This window comes from Diplotaxodon limnothrissa, linkage group LG12, assembly GCF_057381915.1.
Source record: "Diplotaxodon limnothrissa isolate DT_005_m linkage group LG12, D_limnothrissa_male_GT1.1, whole genome shotgun sequence".
Classification (NCBI taxonomy): domain Eukaryota; kingdom Metazoa; phylum Chordata; class Actinopteri; order Cichliformes; family Cichlidae; genus Diplotaxodon; species Diplotaxodon limnothrissa.
In genome coordinates, this window is record NC_140607.1 from 3308419 (window position 1) to 3332319 (window position 23901).

The 23901-nt window shown below is 41.6% G+C and overlaps 2 protein-coding genes across 2 annotated transcripts; both read left to right on the plus strand.

Moving 5' to 3' along the window:
- Nucleotides 1-329: 329 nt before the first annotated feature.
- On the plus strand, nucleotides 330-1325 carry LOC146620677 (P2Y purinoceptor 2). Its single transcript, XM_085368390.1, has one exon. It carries the CDS (start codon nucleotides 330-332, stop codon nucleotides 1323-1325), a length of 996 nt encoding a protein of 331 aa, XP_085224516.1.
- Nucleotides 1326-14260: 12935 nt separating this feature from the next.
- Nucleotides 14261-23901, plus strand: arrdc1a (arrestin domain containing 1a). Its single transcript, XM_085367785.1, has 8 exons — nucleotides 14261-14378; nucleotides 17288-17398; nucleotides 17649-17699; nucleotides 20174-20328; nucleotides 20841-21023; nucleotides 21584-21760; nucleotides 22178-22712; nucleotides 23840-23901. The coding sequence occupies exons 1-8, from the start codon at nucleotides 14261-14263 to the stop codon at nucleotides 23875-23877; spliced, it is 1368 nt and encodes a 455-aa protein (XP_085223911.1). The 3' UTR covers nucleotides 23878-23901.

The window sequence follows — 23901 nt, forward strand, 5'->3', positions numbered from 1 at the left end:
CCAGAAGCCAAGAATTTGTCATGTGTTTGTTTTTCACAAGGTCCAGAATTTTCAAACTGTTCCAACGTCTCCCTCTGTATGTCTGTATGTCTCTGCGCGGGAACATTAAACCGACACAACCATACACTTGCGTCTTGCCTTGGTCGCCACAGCTGAACAGCTTACAAAAAGATACACATGGTGTGACACCCACGACACAGGCAACGCAGTGAGCATAACTACCCATTACTCTCTTTGGAGCCAGCCTCAAGCGGTCAAACTACAGCTTTTGCCACATGACTGTGTTGTGATGATTGCTTTGTTTTCTCACAGGTGTAAGGAACTCAAAGATGCCTGGTGAAGTTCTCTCTCAGCTTGGGAATAACAGCAATGCTTCTGACCTTTGCCTGGCGGAGAGTCAGCATGTGTCCATCACCATCCTGCTCTGCCTGGTCTTCTTCATTGGCTTCCTCCTGAACACCTTCAGCCTGTGGGTGTTCTGCTGCCGGTTGCCCTGCTGGACGTCTGGAACCACGCTGCAGTTCCACCTGGCCCTCAGCGATGCCATCGCCACACCAGTCACTCCCATGATGGCAGTTTACTTTGCTATGGGTAACAACTGGCCATTCGGTCAGTTCCTGTGTCAACTCAAGATTGCCCTGCTGAGTTCACATTTCTATGGCAGTACCATTTTCCTCACTCTCATCAGCATTCATCGGTATGTGGCTGTTGTTCACTTCAACAGGAGCTCTTGTATAAAACGGAAGGAGTTTGTCAGGAAGCTCTGCGCTGGAGTTTGGTCTCTGCTACTGATCCAGGCTCTGATCTTTGCTTTTACTCTTCCTACCACCACAGAAGGGAAAAACAAACAATGTCTCTCCATTCATCAGACCAAACTGACAGAATCCTACTTTGTCATTAACTTTATCCTGTTTATCTTCGGGTTTTTACTCCCTTTCTTTGTGTCTGCTGCATGCTATAGCCGTCTAGCAAACACCTTAACTCGCTTAAACATTAGCACAGCTAAAGGTCTGAAAGTGAAGGTGAAATCTCAGAGGATGATAGGTGTGTGTCTGGTTATATTCGCTTTGTGCTTCCTGCCTCTGAATGTGGTACGGACTGTAGGAGTCATATTAAAAAAATACTACCCGCAACAATGCCATCTTCTCCTTCAGTTTGAGACAGCATATTACGCAACCTGGATTTTTGCGGGAGTAAACAGCTGCCTGGATCCACTGTTGTACTACTTCGGTTCGCAAAACTTTCGAGATACCTTCCAGTCTTTCAGGAAGGGGCAGGTAGACATTCAGAACAGAAGTGATTCAGAAATGACTGGAAATTTCTAACATGTGGATATGACATGGATATGACTGGTATCTGAGTCCCAAGATCCAGTGTTGGCGGAAGACTATGTTTGAAATTCCCATTTAGAAACAACACAGATGTTATATAGTTAGCTGGTTTACAGTGAAGATCTCTCTACGTACCCAAAATATTAACAGATATCACACAGTACCCATCTTTTATCTATTATTTCACAACTATCTTATACACAAAACTATTTTCTGTATTTTTTCCTTTTCTATATATATTACTAAATGGTGGTGGTAGTAATCACCATATTTATGAACTGCACTGGGGACCAGCGAGTGGGTGGGATTGTTAATAAACTTACAAACCATACAGCAGACATTCATGATTGCATCCCACCAAACCATGACAGTCTGTATTATAAGGGATTCTGGAATGATCTCATGTATTCTAACATTTTCAGTATCACCTGTGCGTTTCCTGTTGTCACATGCCAAACTGCCAGCAAGAAAACCATGTCATGTGTTGCCACACCACACTCCAAGTTTCACATCCAGACTCCAGCCTGTGGTTAGACAATAAAAGCACCTAGGTTAAGGTAAAGGAAAGACCATGGTGTGAAACTAAATGTTGGCTCTGAAGTCACTGTGTTCTCTGTGTATTAAAGTAACTGTCTTATAATAAAAAACAACTCCATATCTTGGTTGTGCAAGTTTTATATTATAGAAGACACAGAAATAATGTCTTTAAAATGGGTTTTCTTTATTTTAACCCTCAAAAAAGTTCAAAGAGACAGAATTCAAAAATATAATTAGTGGGCCCATAAAAGAGGTCAACTAAATATAACTCTAATCAAAACACAACTTCCAGAAACTGAAACAAAGTTGACACAATTTAACTCACAAACTGGCCTAATCGCAAAGACACAGGAGGGTAGATTTTATAGTGGTCGGCATTCAAAGCCCCCAGCCCTCGGCCACGCCTTTTGCCCAGACAGGAAACAGCCACCGCCCCAAACCAGGTAACTCAAAGAAAGAAAAACATAATTAATATAACAAAAAACATCTTTAGAAAAACCACACAATGCCATTATGTGCACGCTTCATTAAATTAGTGTCAGGTTTAAGTAAAAACATTAATGAATTATATTAGTGAAGCAACTGCAAATCAAACTAATAAAGTGAATGAATGGACTTGTTTTATCTATGTGTGGCTGACGCCATCACACAATCACTCACACTGTAACCCATACAGCAATGCTTTTATTGTGCTAAGAATTTGATATAATAATTCCCAGTGCACCACTAATTTCCCATGCCCATTGATTCTTTGACTAAAATGCTCCAAAAACTAACAGACTTTGCCTTTGCAGATCTTAAGATCTTTGCAAATTTAAATTAGTCCTTCCCCAATTTAGAAAAAGGTCAGTTTCCTCTCCTTCCATAGCACAGATGTGATACACAGAAGCAGTTTCAATATTAGTAACACAGTAACTGTGGGTTTGTGAAATATTGCCTTAGCTCAAGTCCCAAGAGTCCAAGACTCTGTAACACTGTTCAAGTGACATTAACAGGCACTGCTGCACAGACCACTGTTGTGTCAGGTGGCCTCAACAAAAAAGATATTGAGTGTGCCAGCAGAAGTCAAATAACCACAAACTAAATGCTGGTGTGTTTCGAACTGACAAAAATATGGAGAATTGGAAAATGCAATGGCCATTTAATGACCCAGCACTCCAAACCACAAACTCCATATTATATTCTAACTTGGGGTGCATTCATCGGAGTGTGAATGTTGATTAGTTTGCACTTGTGTTTAGAAGTGCTTGTGAGACTGGGGGTGAATGAGGCATGTTGTATAGAGCGCTTTGTGAGTAGAAAAGAATCTATACCATATAAGAATCATTCCATTTACCATAACTTACTTCGATTATCCTCTTAATACATTCTTGTAGTGACGCAATAATCAGTGCCCAACACATGCACTGTCCTGAATAATAATGTTCAACTTCAAGAAAACTATTTTTTATTGTGACAAACACAGAAAGCATTACAGAGGAACAGACTTACATACTTCGCACATAATAATTTGCCAAAAATAAAAACATCTGTAAGGCAGAATGAGCCTATTGTTATGTGAAAGTTAGTGACTCATTTAGCTTCTTAGTGGTCGAAAGTGAGAGGCTGGCAGAACCGCTTCCTTTTCAGTGTTACTTTACACAGCTAATCGACACTTGCACTTTAATAACAAATTACATGGATGCATCAATAGTAATAAGTCATTTAAAGGCGGCAACTAGCATTTACAGACAGGTATTCCTAGAATAATCATTGCGTTCCATTAAGAAATACTTCTATCACCTAAAGCCTGTTTACGAGCTGAGCTCAGGAACCTGTAACTTAGAGGAGCCACAAATATAATGGGTCATTAGTGCAAACTACTTTTTGCAATCTGATTGGATCCTGTGGTGTCTAGGTTACTTAATCTGATTGGATCCTTTTATAAATTATTTGTCAAGCACATCAAAGTAACAGCGACCAATATTATTTCTGCATAGCTGATCTAGTTGCAAGTCCATTCAGACATGGGCTGTGTGACATTGCTGGCTTTAGGAAGGCTATCCTAGCTGCTATATGGTCAAAGGCAGGTTCCAAATTAAGTTAGACGTTCAAATTTCCAGTGAGAATGACCCCAAACTCCAAGTTAATGATCAAAGATGGCAGAAGTGCAGATGTGTCCTTGGGGATCAGGACAAGTCTTCATGCTGGAGACTGTTTCCTGGATATCTGTGATGGTTACTGGATCCTGTTCAGGGAGGTTCCTGCGGTCTGCTCTTAGCTCCACTAGCCTCTAAGCACTGTGGTTATGTCTTGAATCTTTCTCCCATATTCAGCACACACACAAATATATACTGTTACTGTTCTTATTGTGTTGAAGTGTATACACACTTGTGCTGCAGGGACATTTATTTTTAAAGAACAGAATTCCCACCATGTGCCACATGTCCAATACACTTATAGTGAAGTTAAAGCACGTGAACAAAGGGGCAAAACATACCTGTTAGCAGAAGTATGAAGGTGCGCAGGAAAATCTGATGTACATGGTAAACTGCACCGACGATAATTAGGGAGGAACAAACACATCAGCCTTCTGCCATTTTGGATGAACGCTCACGCCCCCGAGAGAACGCCAACTTTATTAACAGCCACACACATGTAAATCACACCTCAAACATAAATAAACCCTCTGGCTGTTTCCATAATTGAGAGCATTTTCTTTCTTCATGTCAACACCCCCACTTGCTCTCATATTATGACTCTCTTAAGTAACAAAAACACATATAGGGTTTCTCAGCCGGTGCTGTATATATGTCTGTATACCTGGTTAATGTCCAAACATAAACTTTTCAAACTTGAACAACTTAACTTTTGTTGCAGGTTTTGTCATTACATCTGCTACCATCTCTTCTGTTGAACAATAATCCAGAGTTACTTTTCCTTCACTCGCAGTTGACCTTACAAAGTGGTACTTTATGTTAACATGTTTACATCTCTGTCTCGTTACAGGATTCTTAGCCAATCTTCATAAACCTTTGGCGGTGCATATTCTTGTCCATCGATACCTCGTAACAGTTACATTAGGTACAAACACTCCTGTAGGTAGGGTTGCAGCTACAGCCATGTACTCAGCTTCACAGGTAGATGATGCAACAGTAGGTTGACTTTTGGTTTTCCATGAAATCAAAGGACCATTTAGAGCCAGACTTATACAATAACCAGTCGTACTACATCTGTCTGTTACATCAGCTGCCCAATCATCACTGTATGCCCACAACCTCAGTTCTTCATTGTCACGTTTTCTGTAACACAGTTCTTTCTCGGATGTTCCCTTCGGATATCTCAGTACATGTGTTACTGTGGTGCATTGGTCTTCAGTTGGCTCAGTGAAATACTGTGACAGTTTACTGACTATAAAACTCAAGTCTGGTCTTGTGCATGTAGCCAAATAGATCAGACTACCACCTGCCTCTCTGTACCTCTAGATTAGATTAGATTAGATGAAACTTTATTAATCCCCTGGGTGGGTTCCTCCGGGAAATTCCTCACTCATCTTTTCTGCACCATCAGTGTAGTTCAGTGTTTTCTCACAAGGTGTCAGTCTTCCTGCATGTTGAACCTTTCAAGTATTTTTTTCCACATACTGTTTCTGTGACATTTTTACACAGTTATCGCTCTGGTCAAAATCTATTCCAATGAAATGTCTCAGTTTACCCAAATCCTTCGTTTTGAATTTTGCTGCACAACAGTTAGTTCACTTTCATCACTAGTAGTGATGATCAGGTCATCTACCCATATTATCAAAATCCCACAATGGTCAGTGGGATTTTGCACAAAGTTGTTCTCACTCAGATATTCATGCAACACCTTGTTTTAGCCCATAGCTCTGTAACCATATGGCGACTTTTTCAACTTATACACCCATTTTTCATTTGTGTCAGGTTTCACCTTGTAACGTCGGGTTGCGTTTAGTGGTTGAGAGGAGGCGGCAAAACACCTAGCAGGGTAGCCAAAAGAATACACACTCACGCTGGCGTTGGGGATTCCACAGTGTGTTCTTTAATATACCTTCTCTTCATCAACCATATAAGCCCGGTTGAACGGCTGCAGCTTAACAAACATAGCGCACAGTGTTCGTACAACCCATAACGTTGCAAACAAAGGTGTCTGGAGAGGTAAAACATAAAATCCGTCCCTCCTCATGTACTAGCGTGCAAGCACATGTCCACACCATCACAGAGAGAGAGAGCAGAGAGACCAGTGGCACACACTGATGACACCATCAACCCTCGACTTGGGTGTCTTAAAGGGACACCACACCATAGTGGCTGTTACATATTCCCCCCGGGTTAAACAAAGGCTGCCCTCAGCCGGACCCAGGTGACCCTCCTCCCGCTACCCCCTTTCACTACACATAGCTACTTTAGGTAGTAAGCAGGTCGTGGAGGAATTGTTACACACCTGTACAGCATTGGTACAGTCCAGACTTAACCAGCCTCCATACATGGTCAGCAGGATAAGAAGTTAAAACCAAAACAGGGAAATGTACAGTGCAATATTGACAAACTGGCATACATGACAGTGTCCCACATGGTGAATGTCCATTTAAATAAATGTTAAAGAAAGAAAATAAACTTAGCATAGCCAGGACAATTACAGAATGAAATTCCCCTTTTCTTTCATTGCGTTTCTTCTACTTCACAAACTTGCAACAGACAGCATAATATGTGAAAACAGTACCAGAAAGTACTGTAGAAAACCCAAACAACAGTCATGTTACAACAGTAACCAACACGAAATACATAAGAAAAAAAATGCAAAGTCAGGAACTATGGCAAAGCTGCATCGAACCCACGCCCAGGAAACGCAGGTCCACGCGCATCCAATGGAGCCACGACGAAGAGGCCAAACAGAGAACGGCGCCACAGTCCACAAACCACGCTGGGGCAGCTCCAGCCGCTGCCATGGAAATGCACCGCCGCGACCCTTTGATCCTCCCGACGTCCTCGTCCAGGCCAGCCTGGTCCGTTCCCGCGAAACATGGCGGACAGCCACTTTGCCGCGTCGTACCTTTTTATGTACCAATCATCAACTGCTCGAAGATACTGCATACTGAGGTCCAAGAGAAGATGTTCGGGCGCCATTTTGTAACGTCGGGTTGCGTTTAGTGGTTGAGAGGAGGCGGCAAAACACCTAGCAGGGTAGCCAAAAGAATACACACTCACGCTGGCGTTGGGGATTCCACAGTGTGTTCTTTAATATACCTTCTCTTCATCAACCATATAAGCCCGGTTGAACGGCTGCAGCTTAACAAACATAGCGCACAGTGTTCGTACAACCCATAACGTTGCAAACAAAGGTGTCTGGAGAGGTAAAACATAAAATCCGTCCCTCCTCATGTACTAGCGTGCAAGCACATGTCCACACCATCACAGAGAGAGAGAGCAGAGAGACCAGTGGCACACACTGATGACACCATCAACCCTCGACTTGGGTGTCTTAAAGGGACACCACACCATAGTGGCTGTTACAACCTCATAGCCCTCAGGTTGTTCCATGAATACCTCCATGTTCCATGCGTGTAGATAGGCAGCTTTAACATCCACCTGATGTAAAAGCATGTTTTCTTGTGCATCAACACTCTGATAGTAGTCAGGTTAGCAGAAGGGGAAAATCTTTCTTCATAATCCACACTTATCTTCTGACTGTATCCTTTAGCAACATAACGTGCCTTGTACTTCTCAGAACCATCAACATTGTTTTTGACTGTGTACACCCATCTATCATCATGTCAGTTTGTATTTGTCTCTACTCTTGTTTTGGTCTCAAACTTCACCAGTCTATGCTTCTGTACTTTTCTAGGTAGTAGCCCATATAAGCTGGACTGTTCCTGTCATTTGTGGCACTGCCCCCTGCTGTCTATTAAACAAAACTCTGCCTCCCCTCTTTGCTCTGCAACTCTGGTGCACTTAGTGCCGTCAGCCAACTCCACGTAGTGTGTCTTGGTCTGGAAACTGTCGTCAAATTTTCCCAACTTCGTTATATCTGTAATAATATGCGAAGTTGCCCCTGTGTCCACCATCAGACCCTTTTTGTTGATGCCACGTTCTGACTGGAACTCTGTATCCTTGCTGCTTATCCAGAATGCGTAGTCTTTGCTGCCCAACTCCTCGGAAACTTTTTGTGCATTGTTCTGTTGCTGTCTCCGTCTGCAGGTTGAGTCCCAGTAAGTGGTTTTACACTATTTACACCACTGCTTGCACTGACACATCTTGGCTTTGTGTCCCTTTAGTTCGCATCTGAAACACACCATGTCTCTGTTGCCGGCTCCCCGGTCATTCGAATGTTCAAACATGGGTTTGTTACTCGGTCGTGCACGTCCTTTCATGACGTTGTCATCTGATGCTGCAGCGTGCATTTTCTCTGTGTCTCCGTAGCTTCGCAGTTTGGTTTTGAATTCAGCAAAAGTCAATTCAACTTCACTTGGATAGCAAAAGGTTTGAATGATTCTGGCAGTCCCTTCAAAACCATTGCAACCAATCACTCAATGTTTCTCCAGCATTTCTCAGGGCTGTGATAGCTGTCTCTGATCGTATCACATACTCAGTCACAATCTCACTGCTGGACTTTTGGGGCGATCGTGGCTCAAGAGTTGGGAGTTCGTCTTGTAATCGGAAGGTTGCCGGTTCGAGCCCTGGCTTGGACAGTCTCGGTCGTTGTGTCCTTGGGCAAGACACTTGACCCGTTGCCTACTGGTGGTGGTCAGAGGGCCCGGTGGCGCCAGTGTCCGGCAGCCTCGCCTCTGTCAGTGCGCCCCAGGGTGGCTGTGGCTACAATGTAGCTGCCATCACGTGTGTGTGAATGGGTGGATGACTGGATATGTAAAGCGCTTTGGGGTCCTTAGGGACTAGTAAGGCGCTATATAAATACAGACCATTTACTTGCATAATAGGTTTTTAAAATGCCCAGCGCCTTCCAACATCCATGCATCATCCGCAGCTTCTCGCATAACAAGAGACAAACTTTTATCACCCAGAAACTGGATCAGCTCCGCGTAGGCCTCTGCATTCCTTGCTCCGTCTTCTTCTCCCTCCACGTCGGTAGGCTGCTTCAAAATAATGTCTTTTAGTCCTTGCAAATGAAGGTGGCCCAAAACTTTGTCTGCCGTAGTTACTCCATCAAAAACTAGCCCAGACCAACGGCTATTTGACTCAGCGGCTCGTCGGCTCATGGCGCTATGGTATGCTGATCCTCACCGAGCACGCTGTACGTTGCGACATTTCTCTCTATGTGGCAAAAAAACTCTTTTAGAAAGGTTCTTAGCTCTCTGGGTCCATAATCTGTTAGCAGAAGTATGAAGATGCGCAGGAAAATCTGATGTACATGGTAAACTGCACCGACAAGATAAACACATCAGCCTTCTGCCATTTTGGATGAACGCTCACGCCCCTGAGAGAGCGCCAACTTTATTAACAGCCACACACGTAAATCACACAAATAAACCCTCTGGCTGTTTCCATAATTGAGAGCATTTTCTTTCTTCATGTCAAAAATACCTATGAAACATCTGCAGTGCTCACCACAGCAGTACATGCAAAAGCAGTGAGAAAAATCACTAGTTTGAAAGCACCGCCTGCATGCTGCCATGTAGCATCATAACTGCAGCTTAGTGCAGTCATTTGACTGGAATTTACTGGCATTCTGCATTCACTGTTTCAATGTCAGCAAAACAGGAAGAGACTTCAAACTTGTTGGCTTTTTATTTTCTGCTAGAATAAATTGTGTTTTCAGGCGCTCAAGAGCAAAACAAAGTTAGCCTTTGGTTATAAAACAAAGCTCAATATATTTAGTAAAAGTAAATCTATCACTAGTCTGTGTTGCAACTACACTACTACTACGAGTATTGCTTTTGGTGAGTGGAATAACATTCCATTATATTTTTACCCATTTTCATTCATTCATATGCAAAACAATTTTCCCCATATAGTGTACTTAACACAAAAATGTAAACTGAAAAATGAAAATATAGAAGTGCTAAAAACTGAGTTTCTAATGGGCACTTAAGGCTCATTACAAGTTGTGCTTGTTTTAGATAGTTCTCAACAGTTTCATTAGGGTGGATTTCATCTGTCAAGGCTTAGGGGCATTGCTGCTTTGATCTACAGATATCCTTACACTGGCAACTGCACTTTCACTCCAAGTAACTGAACTGGAACTCTCCACTGTGTTTGTGGTGTCAGTGTGTTGTGTTAACATTTTAATATAAAACTAGTTGACAAACAATTTGTCAGGGTTTACAAGGAAATTGGTAGCAGGTTTATCCAGTTAAAGATAATTCACAGGTGGCATCGAACACTGCAATAATTGCAAAAATGGAACTTGATACCGATGGACAATTGCTGGAGATGTGATGGCCAGGGTGCCTCGATTCTACATATTCTATGGAGCTGTTGAGGATGTCTGTTACCCACCAGCTCGATAGCTGACCGGGAGGTCGAGGCTCACTAGAACCGGCGAGAACACCCAACTCCTGACACATCGTTTTCTACACACCCCTGCCCCCTTGCCCACCCATTTAAAGTTCAGCTTCACAATTGGATTTTATTTAATATTTAAGTGTTACTTGGAGAGCTTTTTTTTTTTGTCTGTTTTGGGTAAAAACCTCTCTCGAGCCTCCACCTCATGAAAGAATGTCTGGAGATTGTCTTTTGCAGCTAAAATTCGATTCATAATAAAACAGTATCCTACATAAATAAAGTTGGGCTTTAAAATAAAATTTAAAAAAAACCTCCAAGCCATTCTCTTTTTCTTTTCTTTTTAAGGTGCCCAATGAGGCATTCTCATTGCATAGTTCAACTTAAACTAAAACTCCAATGCATTTCAGCATACAGGCCTGCATCAAAGATTTAACCAACACACTAGATACTAGATTTTTTCTAGTGGTGTTCCACCAACAGGTGTCATGGTCTCCCAGTCCTCCTGTTCCAGTTCACCCATTTCTCTCTTTTGCTCTCTCTCTCTCTCTTATATCAGTATGTGTGTTTTTCAAACTTGTCTGGCACTTTATGCAATGAGACCTGATGCGATGTTGTGCCAAAGACATTTTTGCTTTTTACAAGATGAGCTCTATAAATTCTCTATGGGCTCCTTGAGTTTGTATGTTACTTTTATCTGTTTATTCATTCATTTCTACACAAAATGTGTAGTATGACAATGTCTAAGCTGACAGGCAAGAAAATAAAAAAATTGAAGATAGGAGAAAATAGTAGAAAATATTTAAAAAAAAGGAAAGAGCACTAATACAAAAGCATGATGTATCGCTAACTGCTGTACCTGTAAGAAAAAAACAGAGAAAGAAAGAAAGAAAGAAAGAAAAAACATACAGCACCTTCAACAGAAAAATATGAGCACAGGAACACAGATCAACAATCAATTGATAATAAAGGTGGCAAGCCAAGGAAGGATACAGGAGATTCAAGGCATCCACAGTCCCCAAGGGTACCTGAAGACCTGAGCCCACACATCTCAGAGGCAAGAGAAGAAGGGAGGCTCCACATGGCCCACGGCCAAAAGGGCAAGCGTCCCAGTGAGCCAGACGCAATAGGCAATCCCACCAGAGGCTAGCCAACCTGACGAGGGCCAAGGGCAGGGGCCCAAGGCCCAAACTGGGAGCTGATTCAACAGAAGAGGGCCTGAAAGCTGAAGGCTCTGCCTCCCACACTACTTTTAAATACAATAGGAACCACAAGCAAGCCAGCAGCCTGAGAGTGAAGTGCTCTCATGACAGACACTAGGACAATGCTTCGTGGGCTGCCTCTGTTGACCGACATGCCGAGCCTCCGACAGCGTGCAGTGATGCCTTGGTGTTCGGGTCCCCCACCCGAGCCGGAGATTGATGGTGAGCCAGAGGTGGACTACTACAGGAGGCTGAGGGAGCGGCTGCGGGTGGTTCATAACTACACCTGCCAGGCCTAGGCCGGCGCCGGAGTACGACAGAAGAGGGCCTACGACATCAGGTGCCAGTGGGGGAGCTTTTGTGCTTGGTGACAAGGTTTGGGTGTACTGCCCTGTCCTTAAGAGAGGAGTGTCCTCCAAGCTCTGCAGTCACTGGCAGGGGCCGGCGGAGGTCGTGGAGCGACCTCCAGAAGTGGTGTACAGGATCCACATGCTGGGCCCGAGGGGTATGGTGGTGTGGCATCAGGACAGACTCTCACCGTACCGACCGCTCGCTCAACAGTCGCCAGGGCAGGGGATGCTAGTGGCACCCCATGTTCTGATCTGAGTGACTCTTCCCCTGCCGGTTGAGATCGGCCGGTGCGCCGAAAGATGACACCGGGACATTTGCAGGACTTTGTGTTGGGTAATGGGGTTGTCGGGGATGACTGACCCCTTAGGTGGGGGCTATGTAGCGGGTCAGGGCTGTTTGGGTTTTATTTGGCAGCTGTATTCGGTTGTTTCAGGCGGCAGCGTTATGTTCCCACGGTTACCACGTGACGCGCTCTCTCTGCGACCATGTTTTTCTGTGTGGGGTGAGAGAGTGCTGTTGTGTCGTTGTTGTTGAATGCTAATAAACGGCTCCCTGGCTAACTCGGGGGAAGCAAGACAAAACGACACCTCTCTCTCCTCCTTGTCTGAGCAATATGGTTTGGTTAAAGATGTTTTGGTTAAACCTTTTGCCTCTTCACCAGGTAAGTCTACCTGTCTTGTAAGCAGCCCAAAAACAAATATCAGAGGTGAAAAAGACAAGTCTATTAATATCTTTCCCCCCAGTAGGATATGCCCAGAATACCTCACCCAGGACGAACCTAGGAGGCATCCTAGTCAGATGCTCAAACTGCCTCGACTGGCTCTTTTTGATGTGGAGGACTAGTGGCTCTCTTCTGTGCCCATTTGAATGACTGTACTCTTCATCCTATCACTGTTGGAGAAAGGTCTCACTAGTTTGTAAATGTTCCCTTTCACTCTTTTTGCAATCCCTCTGTCACAATTTTCCCCAACACTTGTCTCTTGCACTCTTCTTTATCAGGCTGAGCCTGAGCCATCTGCCACGACTGATTGGGGATGAGGGTTGGGTAATCTGAATAAATAATTTCCTTAGGGATTATTAAAGTATTCTGATTCTGATCTGTCTTGCTACCTACTAGATTTCCCTTCTCTGCAGTGCATACTTTTTCCATTTCCAAATTCTCTGCCACCTGGGCCACCTCTCTACAGATCACAATGTTGTATGCAAGCATCGAAGTCTACAGGGACCGATGCCTAACCTCATCTGTCACCCTATTTTTCACCACTGAAAACAAGAACAGGTTTAGAAACAGTTCCTAATGCAATCCAGCAGCTGTTACTTTGTTCCATTAAGTCATAAGAATGTAATCTGCAAGAGCACTCCCTAATGACATCAGCACATTATACTACATTGCATAAATGTCACTATCTAAAGACAATGTTGGTATCATTGATAATTAATTGTCTTTGACATACTTAACTGTTTTAACATAAGAACAAGGTAAGTATGCGGTAATACAACCTCGTGGTTTTATTAATAAGCTTCATCCAAATGCAACTAAGCTCATTTGATATTAACCTGTTATGGAAACCCACCAAACAAGAGACCTTCTGGGGATGCAGCTGAGTTACGTTTAATTAAAAAAAAAAAAAAACAGTCTGAAGAAAATATTGTTGGTTTCAATTCAATTCAATTTTATTTATATAGCGCCAAATCACAACAAAAGTTGCCTCAAGGCGGTTAATTGATGGGTTAATTTTAGTTTGCTCACTGCTAACCTTAATATCACCGAGAATACTTAAATATCTTAAATGTTACAGTTGCCCTCAGCTGGCTCATGCTTCATTCAGCTGTGTTAATGTAAAAAGTGTCATTTTTAATGACACCACTGAATTTCCCGGAGGAACCGCACCTGAGGGATTAATAAAGTAATCCCTAATTTAACAGTGTTTAAGTGCTCACCAGTTGGTCTGATGGTGTATGTGGTGTGTCGTTGTCAATTCTGCTTCCCAGTTTCTGGGGAAAAACACTCTGGAATTGCTAATGGTTGTGAGGCGGTCCTTCTCCTTCAGCCATTAAGTTCTGGGAGTTGATCTACGATGAGAATACAGAGGCTGTGAGTGCTGCAGGTAAGTGTAATGGGTTTTTATGCATGTAGATATTTTCAGGCATATGATACTAGGCAAAGAAAATGAAACATTGGAAAACTTTACTTGTTTTATGCTAAGAGATATGCTAAGAGACAACTTCGTTATTAATACGCCTGAAAAAGCAGTCTTTTATGTAACGTTTGTCCGGTGAACATGACGTCACTAAAAGGGGTGGGGACGAGGAGGTAAAAGTGAGTGCTGTCGCCTGTGCGCACAGGTGATTTTCAGTCTTGTTTCGCATTACGTCGGGTGAGAAAATGGGAAAGCTTCAGGAGTTTAAGATTGCCTTTGAGAAAAACAAAGAAGTGTACAGTCCGGGAGAGTCCATCTCTGGAACCGTGACAGTAAAACTGGGCCAACAGCTGCAGTGTAAAGGTAAGAGCCATCTGCGCTCAGCAGGTGGGAAAACGTCGACCTCGAGAAACGAGGAAGTGAGTTGATTTGGTAACGAGTCGTAATTCCTACACTGTTCCCACGCCTGGTTTTAGAAATAACTTCTCCTATTTGAAGATCACTCAGAGGTTGAAAAGCCATCCTGTGGTGTTCTGTGTTTGTGGTTCTAAAACTTGCATATGATTTTTCATTGGCCGTTTACCGCGGTGTAGCTCTGCACACTGACTCAATGGAAAATGTTTAATGAGGCCTAATGGGAAATTTGCTTCTGTGTTTTGTAACACTTGGTTCAATGTTTTATCCCAATTTCCCAAACTATCCAAAACACAAATTGACGGTCTTTCATTAAATTACAGCAAAATACCTGGATTTTGGACTATGTAAATATTCTGTTTTGATAGTTTATAATTTGTTTAACATGATTCTTAGTTCAACTCCTCAGTCCTACTCAGCTTTATAAGCATAGATTTCCTACTGTTTTTATGTTACGTGTAGATTAAGTTTAGTTAAAAGTTGAAAGATTAGCTCAGAAAATGAGTTTATATTATACATTATTGCAGCACTGTATTCTATACACCTCTCTTTACCTACCCGACATTCATATTCAATCTAAAATGACTAATTAACCTAACATGCTTGGCTTTGGTGAAAACTAACTTGAGGAAACCCACACAGGCATCAGAGTCCCCAAAGAAAAGCACCAGCCAGGATTTTAACCAGGGACATTTTTGTGAGGCGACTGTACTAAATACTCTATCACTTTGCTGCCTTATTCCAGTTTTGGCTCTGTGTCAAGGCCCCCCTCTCTGAAGGGACCCTCTAAAGCATAGGTGTCAAACTCTGGCCCGCGGGCCAAATTTGGCCCGCAGCCTAATTACATTTGGCCCGCGAAGCCATACCAAATTACTATCAGAGCTGGCCTACTATTATACAGCTAATATATATATTGTTTAGTATTAAGCTTTGCTTGTTCCATATTCAGTTTTTCAGCAAAACGTGTTTGAGTCCATAAGAAAAGATTCATTCTTATATCTGGAGGAATAAATATATTTCAGTAAATATTAATGTTAGCCCGCAACTTTGTTCCAGTTTTGAATTTTGGCCCACTGTGTATTTGAGTTTGACACCCCTGCTCTAAAGTAATGCACTGGCGTTGAGCAGTGTCTAATTGGTTCTGCTGTTTTATTTATTTTGTAGTGTTGTATAGTCAGACTGTACATTTAAACATACTTAAGACTGTCATCAAGAGACCAAAATGAAACTTGAAACAGGAAAAGTGAGTGTCATTGTCCAGATTGCTGTAAAAGCAACATCTCATCCATCTGAATGCACTTATTCATTCTTCTTATTTGGGATATTTAACATCTCAAAGGTTCTACTGTGTCAACAAGGACAATAAAAGGTAACACATTTGAATGCAGATTGCAAGGGAAAGGTTTCTTCTACTCTTTGTAGCTCTCAACCTGCTGAGTGGCGTCTTTGTGTTTTGTTACTTTGAATGCTTGCGAGGCCTCTGGTCTGTTTACATTCCTCTTCAGGTAAAGCTGGTCGGACTGTCGGCTCAAGATCTCTTATGCTACATGCTACAGTTTCACCGTTTAAAATACTAATGGTATATTAAACTATTTTAAGTACTGTGATGAGACGTGCCACTGAAAAATATTAACACTGCAATAAAAATCTTAGTTTCACTCACCACTATTCACTTAAACAGCCAGTTTATTGAAGAACCTACAAACAACTTTTCATATGTTTTGTTCTGTTTTGGGATTTCTTGAGACTGGTAAAGGTTGTGTTTAATATTCTAAACGTTTTTGGCGCTCTTCATTCTGTTCATGTGATGCCATCATTATAGCAGTGTGCTTTCTTCTATTGCTGTTAACTCAAATGTGTTACTGAGAACATTTTGAACATTTTTATGTGACTTAAAATTGGGAATATAACAACATGTATTTGGACCACAGACTGTATTGAAAAGATGGACATTCTTACCTTGATGTCAACCATTTAATTTCTGGACAAACATCACCACATTGTAGGTCCTGGACATTATTAGCAGGTATTATTGTTGCTGGTATGTTCTTTCAGAGGTAGATGTGCCTTTATTTTGAACATATGCTGAAACACGTGAAATTTAATTGGCATTCAGTAATAGACACCATAACTCAATTCTAAAACTTTAATCACAAAAGCTGAAGCCCAAACTTCTTGGTAAGTCATTATTTTAACAAACCATATTACTTGTTAGATCATTTTTCAATCGAGATGGTTCTCCAAAGGCACCAACAGCACAAAACGGCTTAAATAAGTAATGATGTATGAACAAAATGGAAACAAATTTGGCTAACATTGTAGCTGTAAAGCTGGGGTATTTTTTTATGTTCATAGAATGTAGGACCTGGATTTTATGTAATGGTTACCTTTGTTTCTGTTAATGAAGGATTACATTAAAACAGTAATAAAGCATTCAGACTAGTTGAATAACCTTCAGACTTTGACCAACAGTAGACTGTAGGAACAATACAATGTTGTGGAATATTTGGCTGCCTTTCCTAATCTGGTGAAAATCTGGTTCAAGCATTTTATGGTTTTCAGTATAAAGTCAAGCTTTCTTTATACTTTTGACCAGTAATTGGTTTTTGGTCTGTTTTTGTTACAAAACATTAGCTGGCTTAGGCTATTTCCCAAATCAAATAATGCATCCTAAACTCTCCTGAAGGGTGTTTATTACAGGTCTTTTGCACATATTGATGTTGTATAAATCTGGAGCAATATGCCATTAAACAGACCAATAACACACCCTTGAGGAAAAGACTGATTACGAAAAGTGTTTCCTGCTGTGGCTACTACGAATCGTCTGTAGTTAAACTTGTGTATTTTCTTATCTGCAGCTATCAAAGTGAACTGCAATGGTTTCTGCGGCATCACCAATAAGTTCAATGACACAGCATGGACGATGGAGGAGCAGTACTTCAACAGCACGATCTCAGTGGCAGACAAAGGTGTGCTTCCAAATGCTAATTAAAACCGTGTGCAAATGTCCAGTGTCCACAAAATACTTCCTTGTGAGATGGTTTGTTGTGATAATTGAGACAAATTTGCAAATGGAACTGGTTCATGTGACAATATGTGAAGATTACAACTTCTCATTTTCCACTGCAGCCTTGAGGCATATCTGACTGTTTGGAAACAACAGAGCAACTGTTACTGTTTCCATCAAAGGATTTTATTTGTGCTTTGTGTCCCAAATAGGTACCCTGAAAGAGGGAATGCACACATTTCCCTTCAAGTTTCTCATACCAGGTAGGTGAAGTTGATGGGATATTTTTGCATGTGTTTATTTTCCCCTTTCATTTCCCAGTCTGTCAGACATGTTCTGGCATGTTGTGAGGATGGGACTGATTTTCTTTTCCTCCCAAAATGTTAAAAATATATGTGTGTGTGTACACACACACATGCATGCTTTTGTTGTCTCGTCAGTTCGCCTCAACATACGCTCGTCATATTCTGTGATATGATTTACTCTGACATGTTTGACGAGGTTAGTGGTGTTGCCACAGCACCTCACTTTCTTGCCACATGTATCATCATCTGGCTGTTTGTGGAGGTAAAATACGTCCACACATGACTTTGTTTACGCTCAGCCATTGTGAGTGCGCACGCGTAAGAGGAGGTAGTTCCTTCCAATTTAGATAATCCCAATGATGTAGTTTCTTTCCACTGTGTTCCTGTTAATAAAAAACTACAAATTTACCCCAAAGTACTAAAATGGTGATATTTTAATATGAGAATCTATTTTAGAGCATAAATTACTGGTATTGGAAGAATCGATATTTCAATATCAATCCGCACACCGCTAGTGAAGGGTTATTTCTCATGATGGTTGGGGTGGTTTTAGTTTAACCTCCAGATAAAGTGGTTAAGAGATCAAATTGATTCTTTGTTTACAACCTGCTCAGAAATTTGTTCCTTTTATTAGCCTCTTCTTCTGTTTTTACATTTTTGCCTGACTATTTGATCTTCAGCAAGGCTTTGGGTTGTTCATTTTTCAGTGTTGTGTTGAAAAACAACAGTGTAGTCGTGAGTCTTGACTGCGTCACTGACATAGGTATGCTGGGCAGCACTGACGCTGTGAGATAAGGTCACTCTAAATCTTTGGCGCTGTCAGAATTTTGTCCATCAGTAGTGATAAGGCAATTGCAACAGTTCTCGTTTTGGGGCCACCACAACAGATAATTTGGCCCTTATAACCTGCCATCAGTCATCTTTTCTCTGGAACGGGCCAAAATTGCAGAGCGTATACATGAGTTGAATGAGGTGCCATGATGGTGTCTAACTAAGAAGAGACTGGTGGATGCTTTCCACTACCATCCCTGTAATGGTTACTGTGACGTCAGCAGTATACAGTGTGTTCCACTGACTCATAACAATGCAATCTTTGAGAGAACTCCCTGATTACACCATTAATTGTTATGGACTCTTAAGATAACTGTGCATAAAGATGACGAGACAGTTGAATAATGAGGAAATATTTTAGTTTATTTGAAGACTTGTTAACTTTTTATTCAGTGCCAAAACTGTTGCCTGAAATAAAATACTTGACTTCCTTTCTATACATTGTCTTGATTTGTTTTGGCTGTCACACAATAGAACACAGGCAAAAGTGTTTAGTCATTGTGTAGGTGCATGTCTGCAAGATGACATGCAGACAAGACAAGAAGCCTTTTATGTAATGTAGCTAGGATCACAGAAACTCAGAACCAGTCAAGCCAGTTTTTGTGAATCTGATATGAATCATTAAGCTTGTTTGCTTTCACTCCTAGAGTGCTGGCAGGTGCCTACGAAGTTTTTGTTTGTTTGTTTTTTGGTTTGTTTCTGTATTTGTCAAGATTTGGAAGGTTAATAAAGAGAAGAGCTCTATACTTTATAAATTAATATCATAGTTCTTTTGGGAAAAGGTGTCAAAACTCAGCAGCTATTTTGGAATTAATCTGGATGGATTATAGCTTTAAATTCAGTTCAGCGGCTCGGACATAAAAACTCCCTGGACTGTGTCAGTCAAATCCAGTGAAAGCTATTTCAAATGTTGGTGCCCCAAAATAGGTAGTTAGTTTTTTCCCTGCAAGTTATGCTACTACCAATATTACTGTTATTACTGTTCATGCACACAGTATCAGAACTATACAGCTTCACTCATTCACTGCCATTGACGTCTATAGCCGTCAATGGCAGTGAATGAGTCAATGGGTTTAACTCATTCACTGCCAATGGCTGGCAGTGAATGAGTTAAAGGACTGGAGTTAGTGTTGACTGAAACCATGTCTTATACTACTTTATAGACAAAAACACAAACAGAAAGCAGAGTGGTTACATTTTTACAATGTTTTAAAGCACAGCTGTACATGTAGGTTAATTAAACACAGCACAAAGTACAATTACTTTGTTCTGAGGTATCTGTATTTTACTTGAGTATTTATTCTCACAATGTTTTCTTTTGGTCCCTACATTCTTCAACAAGTCTTTATAGTCTTCATGTTCAATAAGTGTGTTACTTGAGGGTTAACACATTTTAGAGGAGTTACTCAAACATCCCTTCCAGACATTAAAAGGATTTAAATCTAAAATGACAGATTACTAATATTGTGGCCGCCTGAGGAAAAAATATCCCTGCTCCTGGGTGCTCTTCACTCTTTCTGCAAAAACTGTAACTCTTTTAAAAACTGTAGTTCACACTACTGTATAACTACAAACTAACACAGTTCACTTCTTCCCCACAGCCACTGCTCCAACGTCTTTTGAAGGCATCTATGGAAGGATCATTTACAGAGTGAGGGCTTTTATTGACACACCACGATTTTCCAAGGACTACACCACAGAGAAAGCTTTCTTCCTGCTAAGCCTTCTGAACCTGAATGAAGTGCCAGATATATGGGTGAGACATTGTAGCTGTATGTCTGTATTCAGTCCCTGAATGGTTGGTCCTAAACATTGAGTTAATTAGTCTTCAGAGTTCAAACACACAACAGCCAAGTTTTTTTTTTTGTTTTTTTGATTTGGAGTTTGGACCAACCCTAACACTTTGCTGTTTATCAGAAATAGTTCCAATGAATCCACAAACTCTAGATTTTTGGATAACTGGACAAAGAACACAAGAGAACTTGCACATCTTCCTTCCATGGGGCAGGTGCAGAGCTGAAAACAATGGGACAGGGAGGAGGTAGAGTCTGATGAAGAGCAGGTGTGCAGTTGTCAACTAAATGCAATAAATGGGGAATCTAGAGTTCTGCATTTGTGTGAACCGTTAATTCTAATCCTTTGAATAACTAGACAAGAAACTGTTTGAGTGTTATTTGCTTTGTTTTGTACTTACTGGCATTTAGATTCACCAAATTAATTTAAAGTCAATTATACTATTCAAAGTGTCTTTTGCCATGACCCATATAGGGAACCTGCTCATCTGCAGTGACTCAGCAGTTCACCTACATGTTGATGAAAACTGGCACAATAGTCTTGAGGGCTCAGACGCACATGAAGGGTTACACACCAGGAGAGATCATTCAGGTGACCGCCAACATCCACAACCAATCTGGGAAGAACACTGGCAACATGGCAGCCAGTCTGATGCAGGTTGGAACTTTATATCTCCTTAACTCTGGTTACCTTCTGGTATTAGTTTTCTCACTTTTAGTGTTATGTTTTTACATTTACAATCCATGTTTTAAACTTATTTTCTATATCTTCTAAATATGATTGCTGCGTCGATAAACCCAACAGAAGACCAAACTTGAGTCTGACACTATAGGAATAACAGTTTCTAAATTTACTATTGCTAGCTACTAGCAGTCCTGCTCACATTTAGCAGGACTGGCCCTTCTGGCATTTTCTTCTATAAGTTAATTGAATGTCAAAAGTATTTGTTCATCTGTCTTTGCATGCATTACTTAACTTAACTGACATACCATTCTTAATGAATAGGGTTCTAATATGATGTTGGCCTAGGCTTTGTAGCTATTACAGCTTCAATTCTTCTGGGAAGGCTTTCCACAATGTTTGAAAGTGTGCTTATGAGAATTTTGACTATTCTTCCAGAAGCCTATTTGTGAGATCACACGCTGACTTTGGGCTGTATTTTGCAGTCAAAACACACTGATCACAGTTTTTGACTATCCATAGTCGTATGTTTTCAGAGAGTGACCTATGAGACGAAGAAGCCGACCCATGATGTGAGAATAATAGCGGAGGTGGAGGGAGGCGTGGTGAAAGCTGGCAAAGAGGTGGAGTGGAAGGAGCAGATCATTGTTCCTCCCCTGCCTCAGTCCTCCCTCGCTGGCTGTGAGCTTATAAAGATCGAATATTTTGTCAAAGTAGGTTCATATTCCTTCTCTGATACATACTCGGTATTGCTTTGCTACCTGTCTGAAAAATTATGAGTAGTATGTGCAATACTGTAAGCATGAGGATGGCTGCAAGAACCTATATTATTTATTTGTGTGTGTGTACACACACACACACACACACACACAGTTTAAATGATGATCCCAATGTTTAGCCAAGGTTTTGAATAATCAGGTCAGTGACAAGCAATTTCTAGTAATCCCTAAGAGCCAAGAGCTCCCATAGTCTAAAAAAGGTGATTTATTTATTTATTTATTTATTTTTGTGCTGATTTAAACTTTTGACCAGCTGACAAAGCAGATTTACATCCACTAATATTGACAAAGAATGAAAATCAGAGTCTATTCCACCACCCGACATTCTTTTTTGTTCTGCTGATGAACCAGGTGTGTCTGAAGTCTCCTGATGTCATGCTGACACTACCCATCCACATTGGGAACGTCTCATTAGACAAAAAACAACGGCCTTCCAAAAAAGCATCTGCTCCTTCCACTGAGGATACGCCAGCCTCTGACTCAACACTAGACACATCCATTTCTGCCTCCTCGCCCACCTTGCCCCCTCGTCCAGCCCCAAAACCTGCTCCTCGTCTTGCCCCTCGCTCTAGGGGATCCTCCCACAATTCCCCCAGCGCTCCTCCAGCTGAGTACCACCCGGGAGCAGAGGGAGGGGCCTTGATGAATGAGGACTTCCAAAACAAGCGGCAGTCTCAACTGGTGTCACCCAATGCATTTAGTTATGCACCAGGCCTCTTTTTTCCTCAAAACCAGCAGCCAGTCGGACCAGCTGCAGCACCCAACGGGCCTGAATTTAGTGGGTCCACAGGGCCCACAAGTCTTTACCCCTCTTTGAATGGTACCACTTCAGTGGCAACACCACAGATCCTGCCTCCAGACTACAGCACGTCAGATTATCCAAAAGGTCAGTTGCCACACAATCTACCACTGTTGCTCTAGAAATCAGTAGACTCTACTTTTTAAAAACTTCAGCGATGGTTCAAGCCTCATCGCTGAGTAATTACTCACAGTATCGACTGCAACAACTTTAATGAACCCTTAGTTATTCCTAGAAGTTCCTTAAGTAATGGTTCCTGTAGCTGCTTATTAGACTTTGGACTCGATTTAACAGTCCTAGGCCATGCAGCACTAATGGTTAAGGCAGGACTCTGACATCCAGTTTTGGTTTCTTCCCCTATATCAGCATTGATGTGGAGGTTTCAATAGCAAGGCTTATCTTTTGGGAGAATACTACAGTGGCTACCTGTGCCGTCATGGCAAGCATAAATAGATGGCTGTATGATGATTTTACCAGCAACTGGTCTGGATATTCTGGGGCCTTCAAAACCTCTTGCTGCAGTTTTGAATTTATTGTTCCCTTAATGATTGAAAGACTGGGTAGCAAAGCAGCCCAAACCATGATGATCCCTCCACCATGCTTCATATTATGTGATAGTCTGTAGGAATGTTTTGTACCTTTGTGCAGCATGGCAGCCAGTTTTAAAATCTCAATCTGCATGGAATTCTTTGGAACAGGAATTCATGTTGGTGGAATGCAATGGCTTACTAATTGTAAAGTATCATCAGCTCATCCCTGTTCACCAGAAACAACAGAGTCTCATGAACCCCAACTTAGTTCAGTAAAAGTTTCTGGTGTGATACAGTCACTGCAAGGTGTTAGTGGTGTTGCTCAGCAATCCCATGGGTGTGGCTCTTTGCAGAATCAATGCAGCTCTTCCCCACAGCAGTACTCTTAAGGAAATTAATAGGAGATTGATTGGCTCTACAAATTCACATATAGGAAAGTCCAGTTGTGGGATAAAGTCTAGTTACCCAACTAGCTTCATGCTGTGAAAATAGGTGCAGTAATTTGATCCATCAGAAGAACCACAGCTACTAATGTGGTCCAAACAAGAGTGTATTCAGATTGAACAAAGTCAACTGGAATACAAGGACCTAGCTCATACTGCTTGTTTTGTGGCAATATATAAAGTGTGGTATTTAACAGTGTTTAAATATTAACCAGTTGGATTGATGGTGTGTGTGTTTCAGAGGCTCCTCCTTCTTACAATGCGAGCTGCAACACATGAGATGGACAAAGAAGAAGAAACCAG

What these genes read in the sequence shown, in the direction of transcription:
- arrdc1a (XM_085367785.1), top strand. Translation starts at nt 14,261, where the DNA reads ATGGGAAAGCTTCAGGAGTTTAAGATTGCCTTTGAGAAAAACAAAGAA. An exon ending in TGGCAGCCAGTCTGATGCAG is followed by an intron (nt 21,024 to 21,583) that starts GTTGGAACTTTA and finishes GTATGTTTTCAG; the next exon opens with AGAGTGACCTATGAGACGAA. An exon ending in AGATCGAATATTTTGTCAAA is followed by an intron (nt 21,761 to 22,177) that starts GTAGGTTCATAT and finishes CTGATGAACCAG; the next exon opens with GTGTGTCTGAAGTCTCCTGA.
- LOC146620677 (XM_085368390.1), top strand. Translation starts at nt 330, where the DNA reads ATGCCTGGTGAAGTTCTCTCTCAGCTTGGGAATAACAGCAATGCTTCT.